Source organism: Budorcas taxicolor, chromosome 11 (assembly GCF_023091745.1).
Source record: "Budorcas taxicolor isolate Tak-1 chromosome 11, Takin1.1, whole genome shotgun sequence".
Lineage (NCBI taxonomy): Eukaryota > Metazoa > Chordata > Mammalia > Artiodactyla > Bovidae > Budorcas > Budorcas taxicolor.
Window position 1 is genome coordinate 62,138,405 of NC_068920.1, and position 17,131 is coordinate 62,155,535.

General features: G+C 56.6%; 1 protein-coding gene across 1 annotated transcript; it reads right to left on the bottom strand.

Moving 5' to 3' along the window:
- Positions 1-4,615: 4,615 nt before the first annotated feature.
- Positions 4,616-7,631, bottom strand: DUSP2 (dual specificity phosphatase 2). Its single transcript, XM_052648334.1, has 4 exons — positions 7,244-7,631; positions 7,012-7,130; positions 5,597-5,816; positions 4,616-5,466 (listed from the first exon to the last, which is right to left on the bottom strand). Exons 1-4 carry the CDS (start codon positions 7,629-7,631, stop codon positions 5,252-5,254), a joined length of 942 nt encoding a protein of 313 aa, XP_052504294.1. The 3' UTR covers positions 4,616-5,251.
- Between the last annotated feature and the right edge of the window lie 9,500 nt (positions 7,632-17,131).

Genomic DNA, 17,131 nt, shown 5'->3' on the forward strand with positions numbered 1-17,131 from the left:
GGCCCCCCGGCCCCTCAGCTGGCAAGGGCTCCGATTCCCGCAAGATGAAGCAGCCTGATCGCAGGTTTAGGACCACCGCCTTCCTTAAATAGCATCTTCGCCAGCCCCCACCTGCAGGCCCTCCCCAGCCAGTTCCACCTGGAGCCCCGCCCAACAGCTCCCACCTGCAGGCCCTCCCCAGCCAGTTCCACCTGGAGCCCCGCCCAACAGCTCCCAGCTGCAGCCCTGTCCTCTCCTACTTGCACTCCCCCTCCCAGCCCAGGCCCGCGCCTTCTGGACCCTGGCCTGGCTAAACGGGCTAGCAGGGGTCCCCAGCCTCTGGGTTCTGAAGCCCGAAGATCTGAGGTGGTGCTGATGGGACAATAATAAAGTGCACAATGAACGTCACGTGCTTGAATCATCGCGAAACTGCCCCCCCACCCCCATCCATGGGAAAGTTGTCTTCCACGAAATGGGTCTCTGAGCCAGAAAGGCCGGGGACCACCGGAAGAAGCGGGCACGAGGCAGCCTGCAGGTGTCCCACTGGGGGTGTACCTCGTCTCAGGTTCCCTCCCACCACCAGGGGGCAGAGAAACACTGCAGAAAGGTGAGGGCAGCCAGCACAGGGCGGAGCTTCACCCTCCAGTCTGGGCCGACCCCTTTCCTGCCCCTGCCCTGTGCTCAGACATGGGGAGCACTACCTGAGACCCTGAGGCACCCCAGTCTGACTATGGAAGGAGGAAGAATCACTATGTTTCTATAAGCTTTTCTTATGGCGGCTCAGACTGTAAAGAATCCGCCTGCCAATTCAAGAGACCTGGGTTTGATCCCTGAGTTGGGAAGAATTCCCTGGAGAAGGCAACAGCAACCCTCTCCAGTATTCTTGCCTGGGAAATCCCATAGACGTGCAGAATAGTAAACAAGCACACAAGCAGGGAGAAATGAAACTCACAGACTGAACACGGGGGTCAACAGCGCCCCCAGAGGAGCCTAATTTGTGAAGTGGAACTTCTGGATAGCTAGGCCCTCACAAGGACGCTGCCTGTCACCCTCACAATAGCCTCGCACATCAGCATTTATCCCCATTTCGTGGGTTCAAGAACTAAAGCTCCTTCCCCATATTCCCCTCCTCCATACCCCCCTGGCCTCTCAGAAGCCTCATCCTCAGAGCTTGCTCACTGAGGGACAGCCTGGATTTAAATCCTGGAGGTGAAGGGTTTGGGGACATCCTCCCCACAACGCCCAGTAAACCGAGTGACAGAGCCGAGGCGGCTCGGCATCCTGCCCTGCCTGGAATCCAGCGCTTCTCAGAAAATAGGAGTCAGAATTATGGGCAGAGGGACTTCTGTGGCAGTCCGGTGGTTAAGACGTCATCTTCCAATGCGGAGGTTGTGGGTTCAAGCCCTGGTCAAGGAACTAAGATCTCACATGCCTCCTGTCCAAAGAAATAAAACGTGAAACAGAAGCAGTATTGTAACAAATTCAGGAAAGGCTTTAAAAGTGGTCCACATCAAAAAAATCTTTAAAAAGAAGTCACGGGGAGAACATGATGAAGACAGGCACCCCAACTGCCCAGGCAGGGTGTTACCATTGTGCGTCCATGGGACGTCGCTTCAGTCATGTCTGACTCTGTGCGACCTTATGGACTGCAGCCCGCCAGGCTCCTCTGTCCGTGGCTAACAGCGCAGGAATGGAGCGGACTGCTTCGGATGAGTGCTTGGTAAAATAACCATAACCGTAAAAGAAACAGATTCGTAGTTTAAGAAAATGCAGCTTGCCTTGAGGGCATTGTGCTAAGTGAAATAAGCCGCTCACAACAGGACAAATGGTGCATGGTTCCCCTTACAGGGTGTTTCTGGAGGAGTCAGACTCAGAGGCAGATGGTGGGACGGTGGTTGCCAGGAGCTGAAGGAGCAGGGAACGGGGAATTGTTTAATGGGTACAGCGCTTCAGTCTTGCAAGACGAAAAAGTCCTGGACATCTGTTTCATAATAATGTGAATGAACACTCTTAACATAATTAAAGTGCGCACTTAAAAATAGTAAAGATGGTACATTTTGTTACATATTTTTACCACGATTGACCATTTTTTCACAAATTAAAGGAAGGAAGGGAGGGAGAAAAGAAGGAAAAGGAAGGAAGGGAGAGGCTTCTCCAATGGCTCAGCGGTAAAGAATCCGCCTGCAGGAGACACACATTCGATCCCTGGTCCGGGAAGATCCCACCTGCTGCTGAGCAACTAAACCTGTCGAGAGAGCCCGGGAGCCACAACGCCCGAGCCCACCTGCCGCAGCTACTGGAGCCCGCTCACCCTTGAGCCTGTGCTGCTCAGCAAGAGAAGCCACCACAACGAGAAGCCCACACACCGCAACTGGGGAGACCCCCGCTTGCTGCAGCGGAAGAGAAGCCTGCACGGCAATGAAGACTCGGCACAGCCAAACACAATAAATACTTTTTAAAAGATCCTTATCTGCAAAGTCCCTTCAAATAAAAGAAAAGAAGGGAAAGAAATGCCGTTTGCTTGAAAGGCAGACTTAAGAACCGGGAGAGGAGGGTGGAGGGGGGTGGGGGGTGAGGTGGAGAGAGGGTGGGATGGAGCTGGGTGACAGCAGGGTAAGCAGGGGCCTCAGCCCCCTCTCCTGCTGCCCCAGATGCCCCCCATCCACCCCGAGCTGGGAGTGGGGGTTGTGTAGACAGAACCAAACAGACCCGCTCAGGGCCTGCAAAGTCCCTGAGAACAACCCCCAGCTCTGCTCAGTCCTCACTGGGGAGCATCTCCCCCATCCCTAGAGCAGAGGGCACAGTGCCCCCGGGGGGGGCCCCCGGGGTGGGGGGGCACGGCGGGTTGGGGGGCGGCAGGGGGGCGGTTGGGGGGCAGTGTTCATTCGGTCTGAGCACAGGGCTGAGCAGACCGCAGGCCCTGCCCTCCTGAGCATCCAGGCTGGCTGAGGTGCACAGCTACACACCTGAACACCTTCCCTTCCCTGGTCTTCAGAAGCTAACATTTCCTGAGCACCTACTGTGTACAGGTGCTGAGCTAAGCCTTTACTTGAATTGACTCACTAATTCTCAGTACCACCCTACTCAGCAGGGGCCAATGACAAAACCCCATTTTACAGACCAGGAAACTAAACTACAGAGAGGTAAGCCATATCGGGCCCCTAACTGTCAAACTACACTGCCCTCCTCGGGTGTATCCTGCTGGACAGTCAGAACGCCCGCAGTAAGACCCAGCATGCTGCAGAGCTGGCCCTGGGCTGAGTTTGGAAGGACAAAGTAGAGTTAGCCAGATGACACTCTGAGGCCTTGGAGGATCAGCTTGGAGGCTGACACAGGACCGCTGCTCACTGAGCTGTCCCCCAGGGCCTCAGCACCCCTGCTCTCTAGAAAACCACGGCACCCCCTTTCCAGCACCCTCTGCTGCTGGCTGGGCCCAGGTCTCATGTCTCCCCAGACACGCAGTCCACTCTGGGCACACAACTCACGCTCAGTGAAGACATGCTAGTTGGCCGGTGTGGAGAGCAGCAAAGCCCACCCCAGGCCACCTGTCCTCCCCCCAGACATCAGGCCACATGCTTTCCGGGGACAGGAGCAAGCCCTGGTCACTACAGGCATTCTGAGGCCGGGGAACCCAGCCCAGGGATGTGGAATAAGAGCTGAGGGACTTCCCTGGTGGCCCAGAGGCTAAGACTCCGCGATCCCAATGCAGGGGGCCCAGGTTCCATCATGCCACAACTGTGAGTTCACAAGCTGCAACTTAAGATCTCACATGTCACAACCGGAGCTCCCGAGGTGGCCCTAGTAGTGAAAGGGACCACCTCCCAGTGCAGGGGACGCAAGAGACGTGGGTTCTGTCCCTGGGTCGGGAAGATCCCCTGGAGGAGGGCATGGCCTCCCGCTCCAGCATTCTTGCCTGAAGAATCCCATGGACAGAGGAGCCTGGCAGGCTACAGCCCATGGGGTCTGAGGCGACTTACGATGCACGCACGCACGCATGCCGCACTAGGGATCCCACATAACTCAGTAGGGGTCCGTGGTCCCAAGCGCCACAGCTGGGACCCTGCACAGTCAAATAAAGTTATGATTTTCTGAAGTATGCAATTTGATGAACTAAAATAAAAGAAGGGAGTGAGGGCAGCACCGCCCCGGTACAGGCACATGTCGCACATGGCCCAGGGGGCCCACGACAGGCACACACAGACACACGCCGCCAGGCCTGCAGGCCACCAACAGACAGCCGCGTCCATAGGGAGAACCACACACATGGCTGCACACACACACGCTTCCAAAAGGAAGTGGGGTCTGACCAGGGCAGAGCTGGGTCCAGCTCTCAATGGTACACAGTCTTCTCCCAAGATCAACGCTGATAACTGGAATAAGGCTGGAGCCAGCCTTCCAGAAATCCCCGCTTTCAGCTCTGCCTGGAAAAGAGCACCAACAGGGCGAGGACCGGGCCGGGAGGTGAGGTCACCCCTGCACCTTCCTCCTTCCATTTCCCAGACTCAGCCACACAACGGAAGGTGAGGTCTGCCTAATAAACAGCTTTTAACACTTCCCCAGCTGTTGACTTGAGACCAGACGCTTAAGTCGTTTCTTAAACAAAACAATATTTTATTGACGCATCCTCAATGTTCCGTATAAATATAAAGTGCTAAGTTTCCAAACCCCCCACACCCTCCCCGCTGCCCACAGGGCTGGGAGGAAGTGGAGGAGGGAGTGTTAAATGTCAGTTGAACACAAATAACTTTCCAGCGTCAACACAGGCGTGAAACGCTCCTGTGCACACACGCAAGCAAGAAGTTTAGACACAGCATCGGCGTCACTTCCCTGCGCCCCGGCACAGGGCTCAGGCTCCAGGCCCCGGGGTGGACCACCCCCTAGAAAGGGGCCCTGGTTGTCACAGCTTGTTCCTTAAAGCCCTCAGGCTGCCAAGAGCTCCAACGGGGTGGTGGGACCAGTGGGAGTCGAGGGTGTAGAGTCCAGTTAGTTTCTGCCAGAGGACGAGGGAGGAGGGAGGCAGACACGCCCTCCAATCTCCTTCCAGGATGAGGATGAGGGCTGGCCCTCAACCCTCTAGCAGAAGAGCACCAGGTGAGAAAGTCCAGCATCCCCGTGTTTCCAGTGCCCCCACCTGGAGGCTTCTCAAACTCCAAAGGGGCAGCTGTCCCTGAGGTGGGAGGCTCAGTGGGGAACTGGGGCCCCAGTTGTCCCCAGGAATCAGACAGCTTTCTGCACCTCCGCCCTAGTGGAGTCAGCATGGTGGGGCCCGGCCTCAGTGACAGAGCACCTGAGTCTCAAACTGCAGCAGCTGCCCCATAAAACTGAAGTTGGGGGAAATGACTCCCCGGCGTTGCTTCACAAAGTCAAAGGCCTCATCCAGCCGCACGCGGCGACTCTGTATCAGGTACGCCAGGCAGATGGTGGCGGAGCGCGAGATGCCTGCCTGGCAGTGCACCAGCACGCGACCCCCACTGTTCTTCACTGAGTCTGCAAGGGAAATGGGGAGAGGGGAGAAGCAAGGTCAGACGATGACGGGAAGGTGGGCAGAGAAGGAGGCAGGTGCCCTGCCTCCTCCCCTGGAGCCCCCACAGCCCTGGGGCTGTGGCCCGCCTCTTACCAATGAAGCCAATGGCCTCCGGGAACCAGGCGCTGATCTCCACCATCTGATTGTCCTCCACGGGGATGCTCTTGTAGCGCAGGAGGCCCTCAAAGTGGTTGGGGCAGCTGGCTGAGACGTTGAGCACGGCGGTGATGCCGCAAGCCCGCAGCCCCTGCAGGTCTGACGAGTGGCTGCAGCTGCCCAGGTATAGGTAGGGCAAGATCTCCACGGGGCCGCCCTGGGGAAGAAAGAGAGACGGTGGTGAGGTCTCAGCCCTGGCCCACGGGGCTTCAAGCCTTCTGGATGGACAGAGATAGGGCAGACTGGCCTGGGCCACAGGAGCTCTTAGCTAGGGATCACTGGTCAGGGGTCAGACTCAGAACACAGAGACACACACCCACAGATACACTCTTCCCCCCAAACCCCCCAATTACACTGCTCACAGGACATACACAGACTCACAGCAGTGCACACCAGCAACCCCCGCCCAGGCACACCAAAGTCGTGGTACCATTTGAGAGCGGAGACACACACACACACACACAGCCCCTACGTGACGGACTGTGGACATGGACATTTGAGGCCGAAGACACACACACACACATACATACATACACACACACACACACACACAGCCCCTACGCGACGGACTGTGGACAAGGACATTTGAGGCCAAAGACAAACACACACACACATACATACATACACACAAACACACACACACACCCCCTACGGGACTGTAGATGTCGACATTTGAGGCCAAAGACATACACATACATACATACATACATACACACACACAAACACACACACACACACCCTACAGGACTGTGGACGTGGACATTTGAGGCCGAAGACATACACACGTACATACATACATACACACAAACACACACACACACACACACACCCCCACGGGACTGTGGACGTGGACATTTGAGAGCAAAGACACACACACGTACATACATACATACACACACACACACACACACACACACACACCACCTACGGGACTGTGGACGTGGACATTTGAGAGCAAAGACACACACACACACACACACACACCCCCACCGGACTGTGGACATGGACATTTGAGGCCAAAGACATACACACATATATACATACATACACACAATCACACACACACACACCCTACGGGACTGTGGACGTGGACATTTGAGGCCGAAGACACACACACATACACACATACATACACACACACACACACACACACACACACCCTACGGGACTGTGGATGTGGACATTTGAGGCCAAAGACACACACACACTGGTGACTGTGTGTGGACTGGTGACTGTGTGGACTGGCGACTAGGTGACTGTGGACATGGGCACACTCCTGCGTCCACAAATGGCAGACTGCCCTGCACCGTGGGGTGGGGGGACACTGGCAACCGGCCCTTATCTTAACTCACCTGGTCATAAGAGGGAGCCCTGGAGTCGGAGCGGCTGTTGTCGTTGTCAGGCGTCATCGCGGGGACCGGGGACTCAGAGCACAGATCGGGGCAGCAGGCTTGAAAGCGATCGAAGCCTCCTGCAGGGAGGACCAAGACACGGTTAGCCGGGAAGGCCTGCCTGGGGCCGGACGCCTGACGTCCGCGGGCAGGGGACGCGAGCGGGGGATGCGGGCGCCAGGCCCGCGCTCACCTGGCAGGAAGCACACGGCGGCGGGTCCCGCGCGGGTCTCGTGCAGGAGCGCGGCGAGAAGCGCGTGGGCCGGGCCGTCAGGCGGGAGGTCCGCCACCGACGCGCTGCCCTCGTCCAGCACCACGGCCCGCGCCAGCTCCCCGCGGGCCAGGCGCGCCCGCAGCGCGCGGTCTGGCAGCAGGCAGGCGAGGGCGGCGGCGGGCGGGCCCCGCGAGCGGCGGCGCAGCAGCGCGTTCCAGGGGACAGGGCGCGCGGCGCGCACGTGGCGGCGGCAGAAGGCCAGGAAGGGGCGGCAGTCGAGCACCAGCGTGCGCTCAGCCTCCCGGGGCTCCCGCAGCAGCGCGCCCAGCGCCGCGCAGTCCAGCTCTCGCGCCGCCTCCAGCCCCATGTTGGCCCTTGCAAGCCTCCTTTCCCCTCTTCCCGCTCCTCTTCTCTCCTTCCCCCTCTCCCTGCGCGCGCTCCCCGGGCTCTCGCGGCGGCCGCACTGCCCCAGCCGTCTGTTCCTGGCACCCTCTCCAGCGCCGCGGTTTAAATAGCCGTGGGCCGGCCTCCCGGGTCGCCAAACAAGGGCAAAGCAGGAAGGCGCCGGTGCCGCCCCCGCGGTCTCACGGGGTGCGCAGGCGGGGCGGGCCCGGGACTGGGGCAGGCTCGGGGGAGGGATGCGCTGGTAGAGGAAGCCGGGGACCAGCTCTGCAGGGAAGGCGTTTGCCCAAATACCCCCTCCCACCTTGGCGCCCCAGGGCTCTTTCTGAGAGCTCCCAGCCCTGGACCTCACTCAGGGCCTTGATGCCCCTTGACTGGCTTCCTCTCCCATCTCCCTGTTCCCTTTCCTTCCCAGAGCCTCCCCACTCCTAGGAATCTGTTACTTCAAAAACTGACTTCTGTGATGGCTCAGCGGGTACAGAAGCAATGCAGGAGACACAAGAGACACGGGTTCAGTCCCTGGGTCAGGAAGATCCCCTGGAGAAGGGAATGGCAACCCACTCTAGTATTCTTGCCTGGAAAATGGTATGGACAGAGGAGCCTGGCGGGCTGCAGTCCATGGGGTCACTGCTGAGGCACTGAGCACGCTGTTACCGAGGATGGTTTCCACATTGGTGGCTGGGGAGCCATGCTTTGTTGCACCTTGTCTCTTCTTCATAGAGACCCTTTGCAGGAGGAGCTTTATACCCCCACCCCCATACCCCCACCCATTTCATGGCTGAGACCAGCACTGCTGCTGCTCAGAGGCCAAGCGAGGCCAGAAGGTCATCCTCTGAGCCCAAGACCCAGTGCACAGGCCTGAGGAGGACCCCTGAGCTCTGGCATGGGGCAGGCAGGGGACCTGTGATGACCTTCCAGTTATTAGTGGAGTGAGGTTTTCTCCCGTGGAACTCAGGGAAACCCCAGGGCCCAGGGTGAAGCACTTCCCCAAGTCGCAGGCAGGCCCTGAAGGGGAACTCAGCTGACGCTGCTGGGCTGTCCCTGGGCCTTGTGGGAATTTCAGGAGCCTCTCCAAGGGGAAGAGGGAGAAGAGCTACCTGAATCTGCCTCCCCCGCCCCATCACTCCCCCTCAGAGCCCTCCAGAGGCCGGCAGCAGGGACCCAGCACTGGACTTGAGCAGGGCCGGGAGCAGTAAGACTGGGGAGCCCTGTAGTCCACGTCCTGCCCACCCCCACCTCATCTGCCAGCCCTTGGGTGGATGTGGTGAGCCTCAGGTGTGCGTGGGGGTCTGGGCCCCTGGACTGGGGCCAGCAATGTTGGCAGCTGAACTCCGCAGAAGAAGAGACATTTAAGTGTGTGGGGACAGTGCTCTGGAGTGGGAGCTACCCCTACCCCCAACCCAGCTGCATGGGATTTCTGAACCCACTCACCAGGCTCCCACTCAGGGCCTATGTAAGAGCCTTCCAATCCTGCTGGAGACCCCTAGGTCTAAACTGTCTTGGAGGACTGCTGCCTGGCCCCATTGTGTTCCCCCAAGCCCTCCACTTGGCTGGTTAACTCAACTCTTCCCAGTGGTGTGTTGACGTGCCTGTGCGTTCATCACATGTGTTTTGCGATGCTGGAGACAAAACTGGTAGCTTGTGTGCTGCGAGGCAGGGGGATGCAGCGGAGAGGAGCCTCAAGGACTCCAAAGATTCCTGGGGCAGGTCACCTTCTCAGGCCTCAGTGTTCCCACCTGTAAAATGGGAGCTTATAATAGACCGACTGCTCACCCACACTGGTCCAAAGGCTCCGAGGCTGTGCCATGGCCCGGACACCCTCAGTGCTCCGTCCCTCCCTCCCAGGCCAGTCCAGAGGCTGAGGTGGCAAAGCCCACAACAGAGCCAAGGAGTCTGGGCCACAGATCCCAGCAGCTGATATGGGCGCTTATCCTTGGCATCAGCCCGGCGAATGACTTAATGGCTGACTCTGGGGGCAAATTACAGAGCACATAGAAGGGTAGTCAGGCCCCATCTTGCTGACCCGTGGGCTGGCGTCACCTGCTCTGCTGGGAGCCACAGACTTCCAGCTCCAGGGGAAGAAGCTGACGGGACTGGCCAGCTGGGCTTCTGGCTCAGAAGTGAGATTCAGGCCAGCCACACAGGGGCTCCAGGACTCCTGTGCCAGGCTGAGCATCCTCCCCGCCAGGGCGCCAGCCATGCTGGGAGGCCCCACGTGGGCTCGGGAGTGGAAGCCTGTTAGTGAAGCTTTGCGGGGCCCTGCCCAGCCCTCTGGTCAGAACCAGTGACTTCTGCCCGAGGTAACTACACGCATGTTCCCATCCCCAATGCCTCTGTCTTTGGGGCTGTCCCCTTTTCAGCTCTGGAACACAGATTCAAGTAGGCCTGACTTAGCCACAAAGGAAGGGCTCGCCTCGGCCCCTTTCTTCTAGTCCCAAACTAGGGAAACCCCCACCCCAATAGGGGTGACAGCCCGAGCTCAGGGCGGGAAGAGATCAGGAAGAGGATGGAACCCACGTCCCACCCCCACTTCTGCTCTGACTCAAGATCCCCCCACCCTGGGTGAGTCATGGCCCCCGGATGGCTCTCCCCCATCTGCCACCCCCTCAAGGACCACCATGCCTGGCAGAGAGGAGGCGGGGCTCTGGACGCGTGGGTGGAGAACAGTGTGAAGAGGGGTCTCGGCCACACTGGGCCCCCACAGACCACAGGTCCTGGAGGGAAGGCCCCGGCCCTCTCCACTAGGTGGTAAGGGGACAGCAGGGGCCAGGGATGTGGGGTACGGGAGGTGCCATACCCAGAGGTTTTGGGGGGGCTGTTTTCCTGGCCTGGCTGTTACAGAGCAGACACTATCAAGGAGGTTTGAGACTCAGCTTCTCTTTGACTAAAATCCCCAACTGGAACAAGTGATGATCCTGTGTCATTCTTGTTTGTAACCATCTATTTTGACGGCTCTTTATGTGTCACTAGCCTCCTGCCTTTGGGGTTCCCCGTCTTCCCCTGCCCAGGCCAGCACATGGACCTAGCTCCCCCGCCCCCACCCCTCCTATGCAGAGAGGTTCCCTTCCATAGGCGCACAAAGCCCCGTGTCTGCATTGTGTTGTGCGTTTTGTGCTGGTGGTGTTTGCCTTCGTCCTGCCAAACCCACACCCCCAGTAGGTGCGCCTGGGGAGAGAGGAAGAAATGAATGGTGTGACTACACCCCTTAGGCCAGGGCAGGTAAGAAGGTGAGAGTGACGAGTGACAGCCACCCCCAGCACGCCAGAGCGAGCCTGAGTCACGGTGACGTCAGGCTTCCGGTGCCAGGCCCCTGCCTGAGCGGCGTGGGGGCCACCCCCACAGGCTCCTGCCTGGCGAGGACCGTGGCTCCCCGCTCTGTGAAGACGGCCCTGTCTAGCGCAGTGGGGAGGGCAAGGAGGGGCCGGTGAGGAAAGAGTGCCCGCGGGCAGCCAGCCCTCAGCAAGGCCGACTCAGAAGTGGCCAGCAGGTGGCCGAGGGGGCTGGCGTCTGGCCCCCTGCATGTGTCCTGGCAGTGGATGCTATGGATGCATCAAGAAGAAAGTCTCCTAGAGAACAGGCTTGTGGCTGCCAAGGGGGACGGGGAGGGAGGAGGGATCGATGGGGAGTTTGGGGCTAGCACATGCAAACTGGTATACATAGGATAGATAAACCGCAAGGTCCTCCTATACAGCACAGTCAGTTCAGTTGCTCAGTCGTGTCTGACTCTGCGACCCCATGGACTGCAGCATGCCAGGCCTCCCTGACCATCACCGATTCCCTGAGCTTGCTCAAACTCATGTCCGTTGAGTCGGTGACGCCATCCAACCATCTCATCCTCTGTCGGCCTCTTCTCTTCCTGCCTTCAATCTTTCCCAGCATCAGGGTCTTTTCCAATGGGTCAGTTTTTCACATCAGGTGCCCAAAGTACTGGAGTTTCAGCTTCAGCATCAGTCCTTTCAATGAATATTCAGGGCTGGTCTCCTTTAGGATGGACTGGTTGGATTTCCTTGCAGTCCAAGGGACTCTCAAGTCTTCTCCAGCACCACAGTTCAGAAGCACCAGCTGTACCGCACAGGGAACTATGTTCGATATCTGGTAATAACCTGTGATGGAGGGACTTCCCCGCTGGTCCAGCGGATAAGATGCCGCACTCCCAGTGCAGGGGACCATGTTCAATCCCTGGTCAGGGAACCAGGTCCCACATGCCTCTCAAAGAGCCTGCATGCTGAAACTAAGACCCGTGCTAAGTGCTAAGTCTATTCAGTCGTGTCTGACTCTTTGCAGCCCCAAGGACGGTAGTCCACCAGGCTCCCCTCTCCATGGGATTCTCCAGGCAAGAGTGCTGGAGTGGGTTGCCATTTCCTTCTCCAGGGGATCTTCCCGACCCAGGGATTAAACCCGAGTCTCCTGTATTGGCAAGTGGATTCTTTACCACTGAGTCACCTGGGAAGTCACTGTACTTCAGTAAAATAAAACTTTTCAGAAAAGAAGAAAGTTGCCATTTGGGGCTGGTGTGCCTCTTATGCCTCTCAAATATTTGCTTTTCTCATTTTAACAAAGGCTCTAGAGCTTCTCTAAGCATCCACGTCCAGGTCACGCATTCTTTTCCATGTTTATTCATTTACCAGTCCCTCACTCAGAAAATATATGTTGGGTACCTGTTACACGTCAGGTACTGTTTTGGGTGCTAGGGATATAGCAATAAGTCACAAACCACTGCCTCCAGGGAGCTGACCTCATTGTTTGAATAACATTAATTTTTGTGACTATGTTGTATTCATGGTTATACTCCATGAATAATGATGATAGAGTAATGATATGGTTTCCTTTAAAAATAAATTTTAGGTTTGTAAAAATGGAGTTGAATGGTACAGATGGTACCCATGCGTGCTAAGTTGCTTCAGCTGTGTCCAACTCATTTTTGACCCCATGAACTGTAGCCCGCCAGGCTCCTCTGTCCATAGAATTCTCCAGGCAAGAATACTAGAGTGGGTTGCCATGCCCTCCTCCCGGGGATCTTCCCAATCCAGGAATCAGAATTGCATCTCTCGTGTCTCCTGCACTGGCAGGCAGCTTCTTTACCACTAGCACCACCTGGGAAGCACACAGATGGTACCCAAGGATGTTAGAAAGTGTGATGCAGGGGGGAGGGGCCAGGGTCTTTGCCAAGGAAAGCATCTTTGTGGCCGCTTCCAGCTCTGGCATGGCGCACTTCTGTGGGGGCTGCTTCTCCCCCCGCCAGGGTCTCCCGTCCAGAGGAGCCTGAGGCACGAAGGGAAGAGGTGGCCAGGCCCTGAAGAAGAGAATCTGGAAAAGCCAAACCCACTGCCAAGGTCAGAGCTGGCCCCATCGCTTAGGGTCCCTTCTTGCTCCATGGGCGTGTTCATCAAGGGGACCTGGGTTTAGCTGCAGCCCGGGATGTGCCTGGGCTTGGAGTCAGAGGAGACTGTCTTCCCCTGTCTCTTCCCCTGGCACTCACCCACTCCCAACACACTCTTGGCCCCCAACCCATGGCCACCAGTGATTAAATGGGTCCCGTTCCCACCTATTGGCCAGAGATGCTCCTGGCTTGGGCCCAGGTCGCCAAGCGGGGATGGGAGGTTGCTAGGGAAGAGCTCTGTCACTAGTAGTTACTATTGGGCAAGTGGTGAGGGATTCTCAGAAATGTGGCCACACTGCGGTCACAGGGCCTGTGGCAAGAGAGCTCCCGGGGCTGCCCCGAAGCCAGGGGTGGATGCGGGCTGAGGGGTGGCAAAGGGCCTTTGAGGCCCAGAGGACCCAGAGACTACTCCTTTTTCCTTTCCCCCTGACACCTCAACTGCCACCGAACACCAGGCTGGGCCTCTCCCTTGAAGACCAGCAATACCAGGAACAGTGGTTGAACAGTGGCAGCAGGGGCACCCATCGGGGAGCCTTGGCGCCAGCACAGCTGGGCTGCTTGCAACCTCGCTGCACCCACTTTAAACAGCAGCGACACCCAGCACCGTGCTCGGCATCTTCTAAGCATTGCTGCGTCTATGCTTAAAGCTTGCGCTTCGCTGGTGGCGCAGATGGTAAAGAATCTGTCTTCAATGAGGGAGACCCAGGTTCGATTCCTGGGTCGGGAAGGTCCCCTGGAGAAGGAAATGGTAATCCACTCCAGTCTTCTTGCCTGGAGAATTGCATGGACAGAGCAGCCTGGTGGGCTACAGTCCATGGGGTCTCAAAGAATCAGACACAACTGAGCAACTAACACTTTCACTTTTCAAGCTTAGGGCTTGGGGGCAGCATCATTTCCCTCACTTTGCAGACAGGAAAACTGAGCCTAAAGGGGTTATGTGGCTTGAACGTAGGCCACACAAACCGTCAACAGGAGCTCTGGGATCGGAACCTGGGCTTCAACCACTAGACCGCGCTGCCTCCAACCCACTTGTGTCTGCCTCCAACCCACTTGTGTCTGCCTCCAACCCACTTGTGTCTGCCTCCACCCTCCCACCAGGGCACACCTCCTGCCAGCTCTCATCTCCCTAAATCATGACAACCACGCAGCAAACACAGGCTTGCCCTGTGCCTGGCCTTATACTGAGACCTTGACAGGAGTTATTGCGCTTAAACTGCAAATACCCCAAGGGAGGGGAATGACTGACACCCCCACAACAAGTGGGGACACTAAGGTAGCAAGAGGTAACTGGCTGACCCAGACTGTCACAGTTAGTAGGTGGTGGCGCCGGGGGCTGAACTCGCGGGGATGTGCCCCTCCTTCCTCTGGGTTCTGTGTCCTCCCAACCTGCTCAGACTCTTCCCATCCGCCTCCTATCTCTGTGCGAGGCTCAGGCCGCCCAGGCTGCTCTTGCGAGACCTTGCTGTTTTTAGGACCATAGACGCTGTCTCCTCAGCTCAGCTCCTTGGGGACGCATGACGCACAGCTCACGCTGGGAGCCCCATGATGCATCTCCACAGATGCGGTGACTTGTCCCTGTGACCCCCAGCCAGTCCTCAAGCAGGAAGCTGACTGCAGAGGAAGGTGAAAGCCCTTGTCACTGGACAAAGGTCAGCGTTGGCATGGAGCCCTGCGGCACCCCTCGCCCGCCCCCTTGCCCTGCTCCAGGGCAGAAGAGGTGACCTGAGGTTCCCAGAGCAGAGGATGATGGGTCTAGACGTAAAGACGCCAGCGTGGGAGTGGCCAACCCCCTGCAACCCGTGAGGGGAGCTAGATGTCCTGGGTTCAGGGACGAGCTCCGTCACATGAGAAGGAAGCAGGGTCAAGAGAGGACTGCATTGGAGCTGGGGACTATTGGGTGCAGCCTGGCATACGCAGGATGGATAAACAACACGGTCCTAGCGCACAGCACAGATTCAACATCCCGTGACAAACCGTCCTGGAAAAGAATATAAACAAGAACGTACACATATATGTATGACGGAGCCCCTTTGCAGTATAGCAGTAATTAAAGCGACATTCTACTTCAGGCATTTCCCTGGTGGTCCAGGGTTAAGACTCCACACTTCCACTGGAGGGGCATGGGTTCAGTCCCTGGTTGGGGAGCTAATATCCCACATACCAAAAAGCATGCCCCCCCCAAAAAAAAATCAACTAAACTTCAATAAAAAATAAATAAATAAGAGACATTCTTCACTAAAAAAAATCAAGCTCTGCCAGCACAGCTGGGAGGCCCTGGGCTCACAGCAGGCCCCCAGCTTTCCTCAGGTGCTAGCATCCAAACACTCACTGGGGACCTAGAGCCAGGCTGCGTTCTGGATGCTGGGGCCAGACCACAAACAGGACAGACAAGTTTCCTGCCTTCATAGGGCCAACCTTCCAGCGGGGAAACAAAACCTGGATGAGTTTAAAATGAGATAACAGGGATGGGGATGGGGAAGAGAAATACAGGTGAGGGAGACGAAGAGACACACATTTTCCATTGCAGAATAGCTGGGTCATGGGGGTGAGACGTGCAGTGTGGGGAACACGGTCAGGATTTCTGTAACACCCGTGTCGGGTGACATGGCGCAGCCACACTGTCTGCGGCGATCATTTCGAAACGCCTGGAAATAAGGAAGAGCCACGTTGTGTAACAGGAACCAACACAGTGCTGGAGGTCAGTTATATTTCCAAAACAAACACATAAACAGACTCAGAGAGGAGAGCAGATTTGGGGTTAACCAAACGTGGGGAGTTGGAAGGGGATTGGATGCAGGCAGTCAACAAGCACAACTTTCCTGGGACTTCCCTGGTGGCCCAGTGGTTAAAACTCTGTGCTTCCACTGCAGAGAATGCGGTTCAATTCCTGGTAAGGAACTGAGATCCCACATGCTGTGTGGCTTGAAAAAAAAAAATTTTTTTTTTGTAAGTACAAACTTGCAGTTATAAGACAGATAAATAAGTACTAAGGTTACAAGGTCCAACATGATAAATATAATTAACACTGCTGCATGTTATATGTGCAAAGTTGCTAAGAGAGTACATGCCAAGCTCTTAGCACAAAGAAAAACACTTTTTTCTATTTCTTTAACTTTGTATCTACATGAGATGATGGGTGGTCACTAAACTTGTTGTGATCATCGTTTCATGAAGAATGTAAGTTAAATCATGATGCTGAGTACGGTAAATGTATACAGTGCTGCGTGTCAGTTACCTTACTGTAACACTGGAAGAAAAAAATGAGATGATGTCATACGAGGGTAGGCTCTGTGGATGACACCCCAGAGGGAAATGAGAGAGAGCTGGGGCAGGCCTCTGGGAAGAGTGCCCTCGCAGCTATAACTTCAGGGATGAGAAGGGGCTGGCCAGAGCAGGGGGCAAGGAAGATCAGTCCAAGTCAGCGAGTGGGAGTAGGGAGAGAGGGAAGGGACAGTGGTCCTAGGGTGGAACAAGCTAGCAGCCTCCAGAGTTGCTGCTGTTTTTGATGTACAGCATTATGACTTGACTTACGTACATCATGAAATGATGACCACAAAAAGGTTGGTACTATCCATCATCTCGTATGGATGCAAAGTTAAAGAAAAAGAAAAGAGTGGCAGGTCTTCCTTGGTGGTGGAGAATCTGCCTGCAATGATGGAGACCTGAGTTTAATCTCTGGGAAGATCCCTTGGAGAAGGAAGTGACAACCCATTCCAGTATTCTTGCCTGGGAAACGAACAGAGGAGCCTGGCAGGCTACAGACCATGGCGTTGCAGAGAGTCGGACACAACTGACGACCAACACTTTCACACTTTCCCCGGCGGTGGGCAGATGGCAGGAAAGACAGAGTGCAGCAGCCTTTGGGGTCTGGTCAGCCTGTGTGGGTCTGATTTGATTAAAAGGACAGTTAGAATTCTTGGAGGGTCTTGATTAAGGGGACTAACCTATCTGATTGGCACCAGAACAAAGTCCCTCCAGCTGTGGGTGGAGAATGGCTTGGAGCTACAGGGAGGCCAGGGAATGGACCCTGGACCCAGGGTGGTAGGGCAAGTGGAGGCGGGATGCAGGGTCAGGCGTGGGGAGAA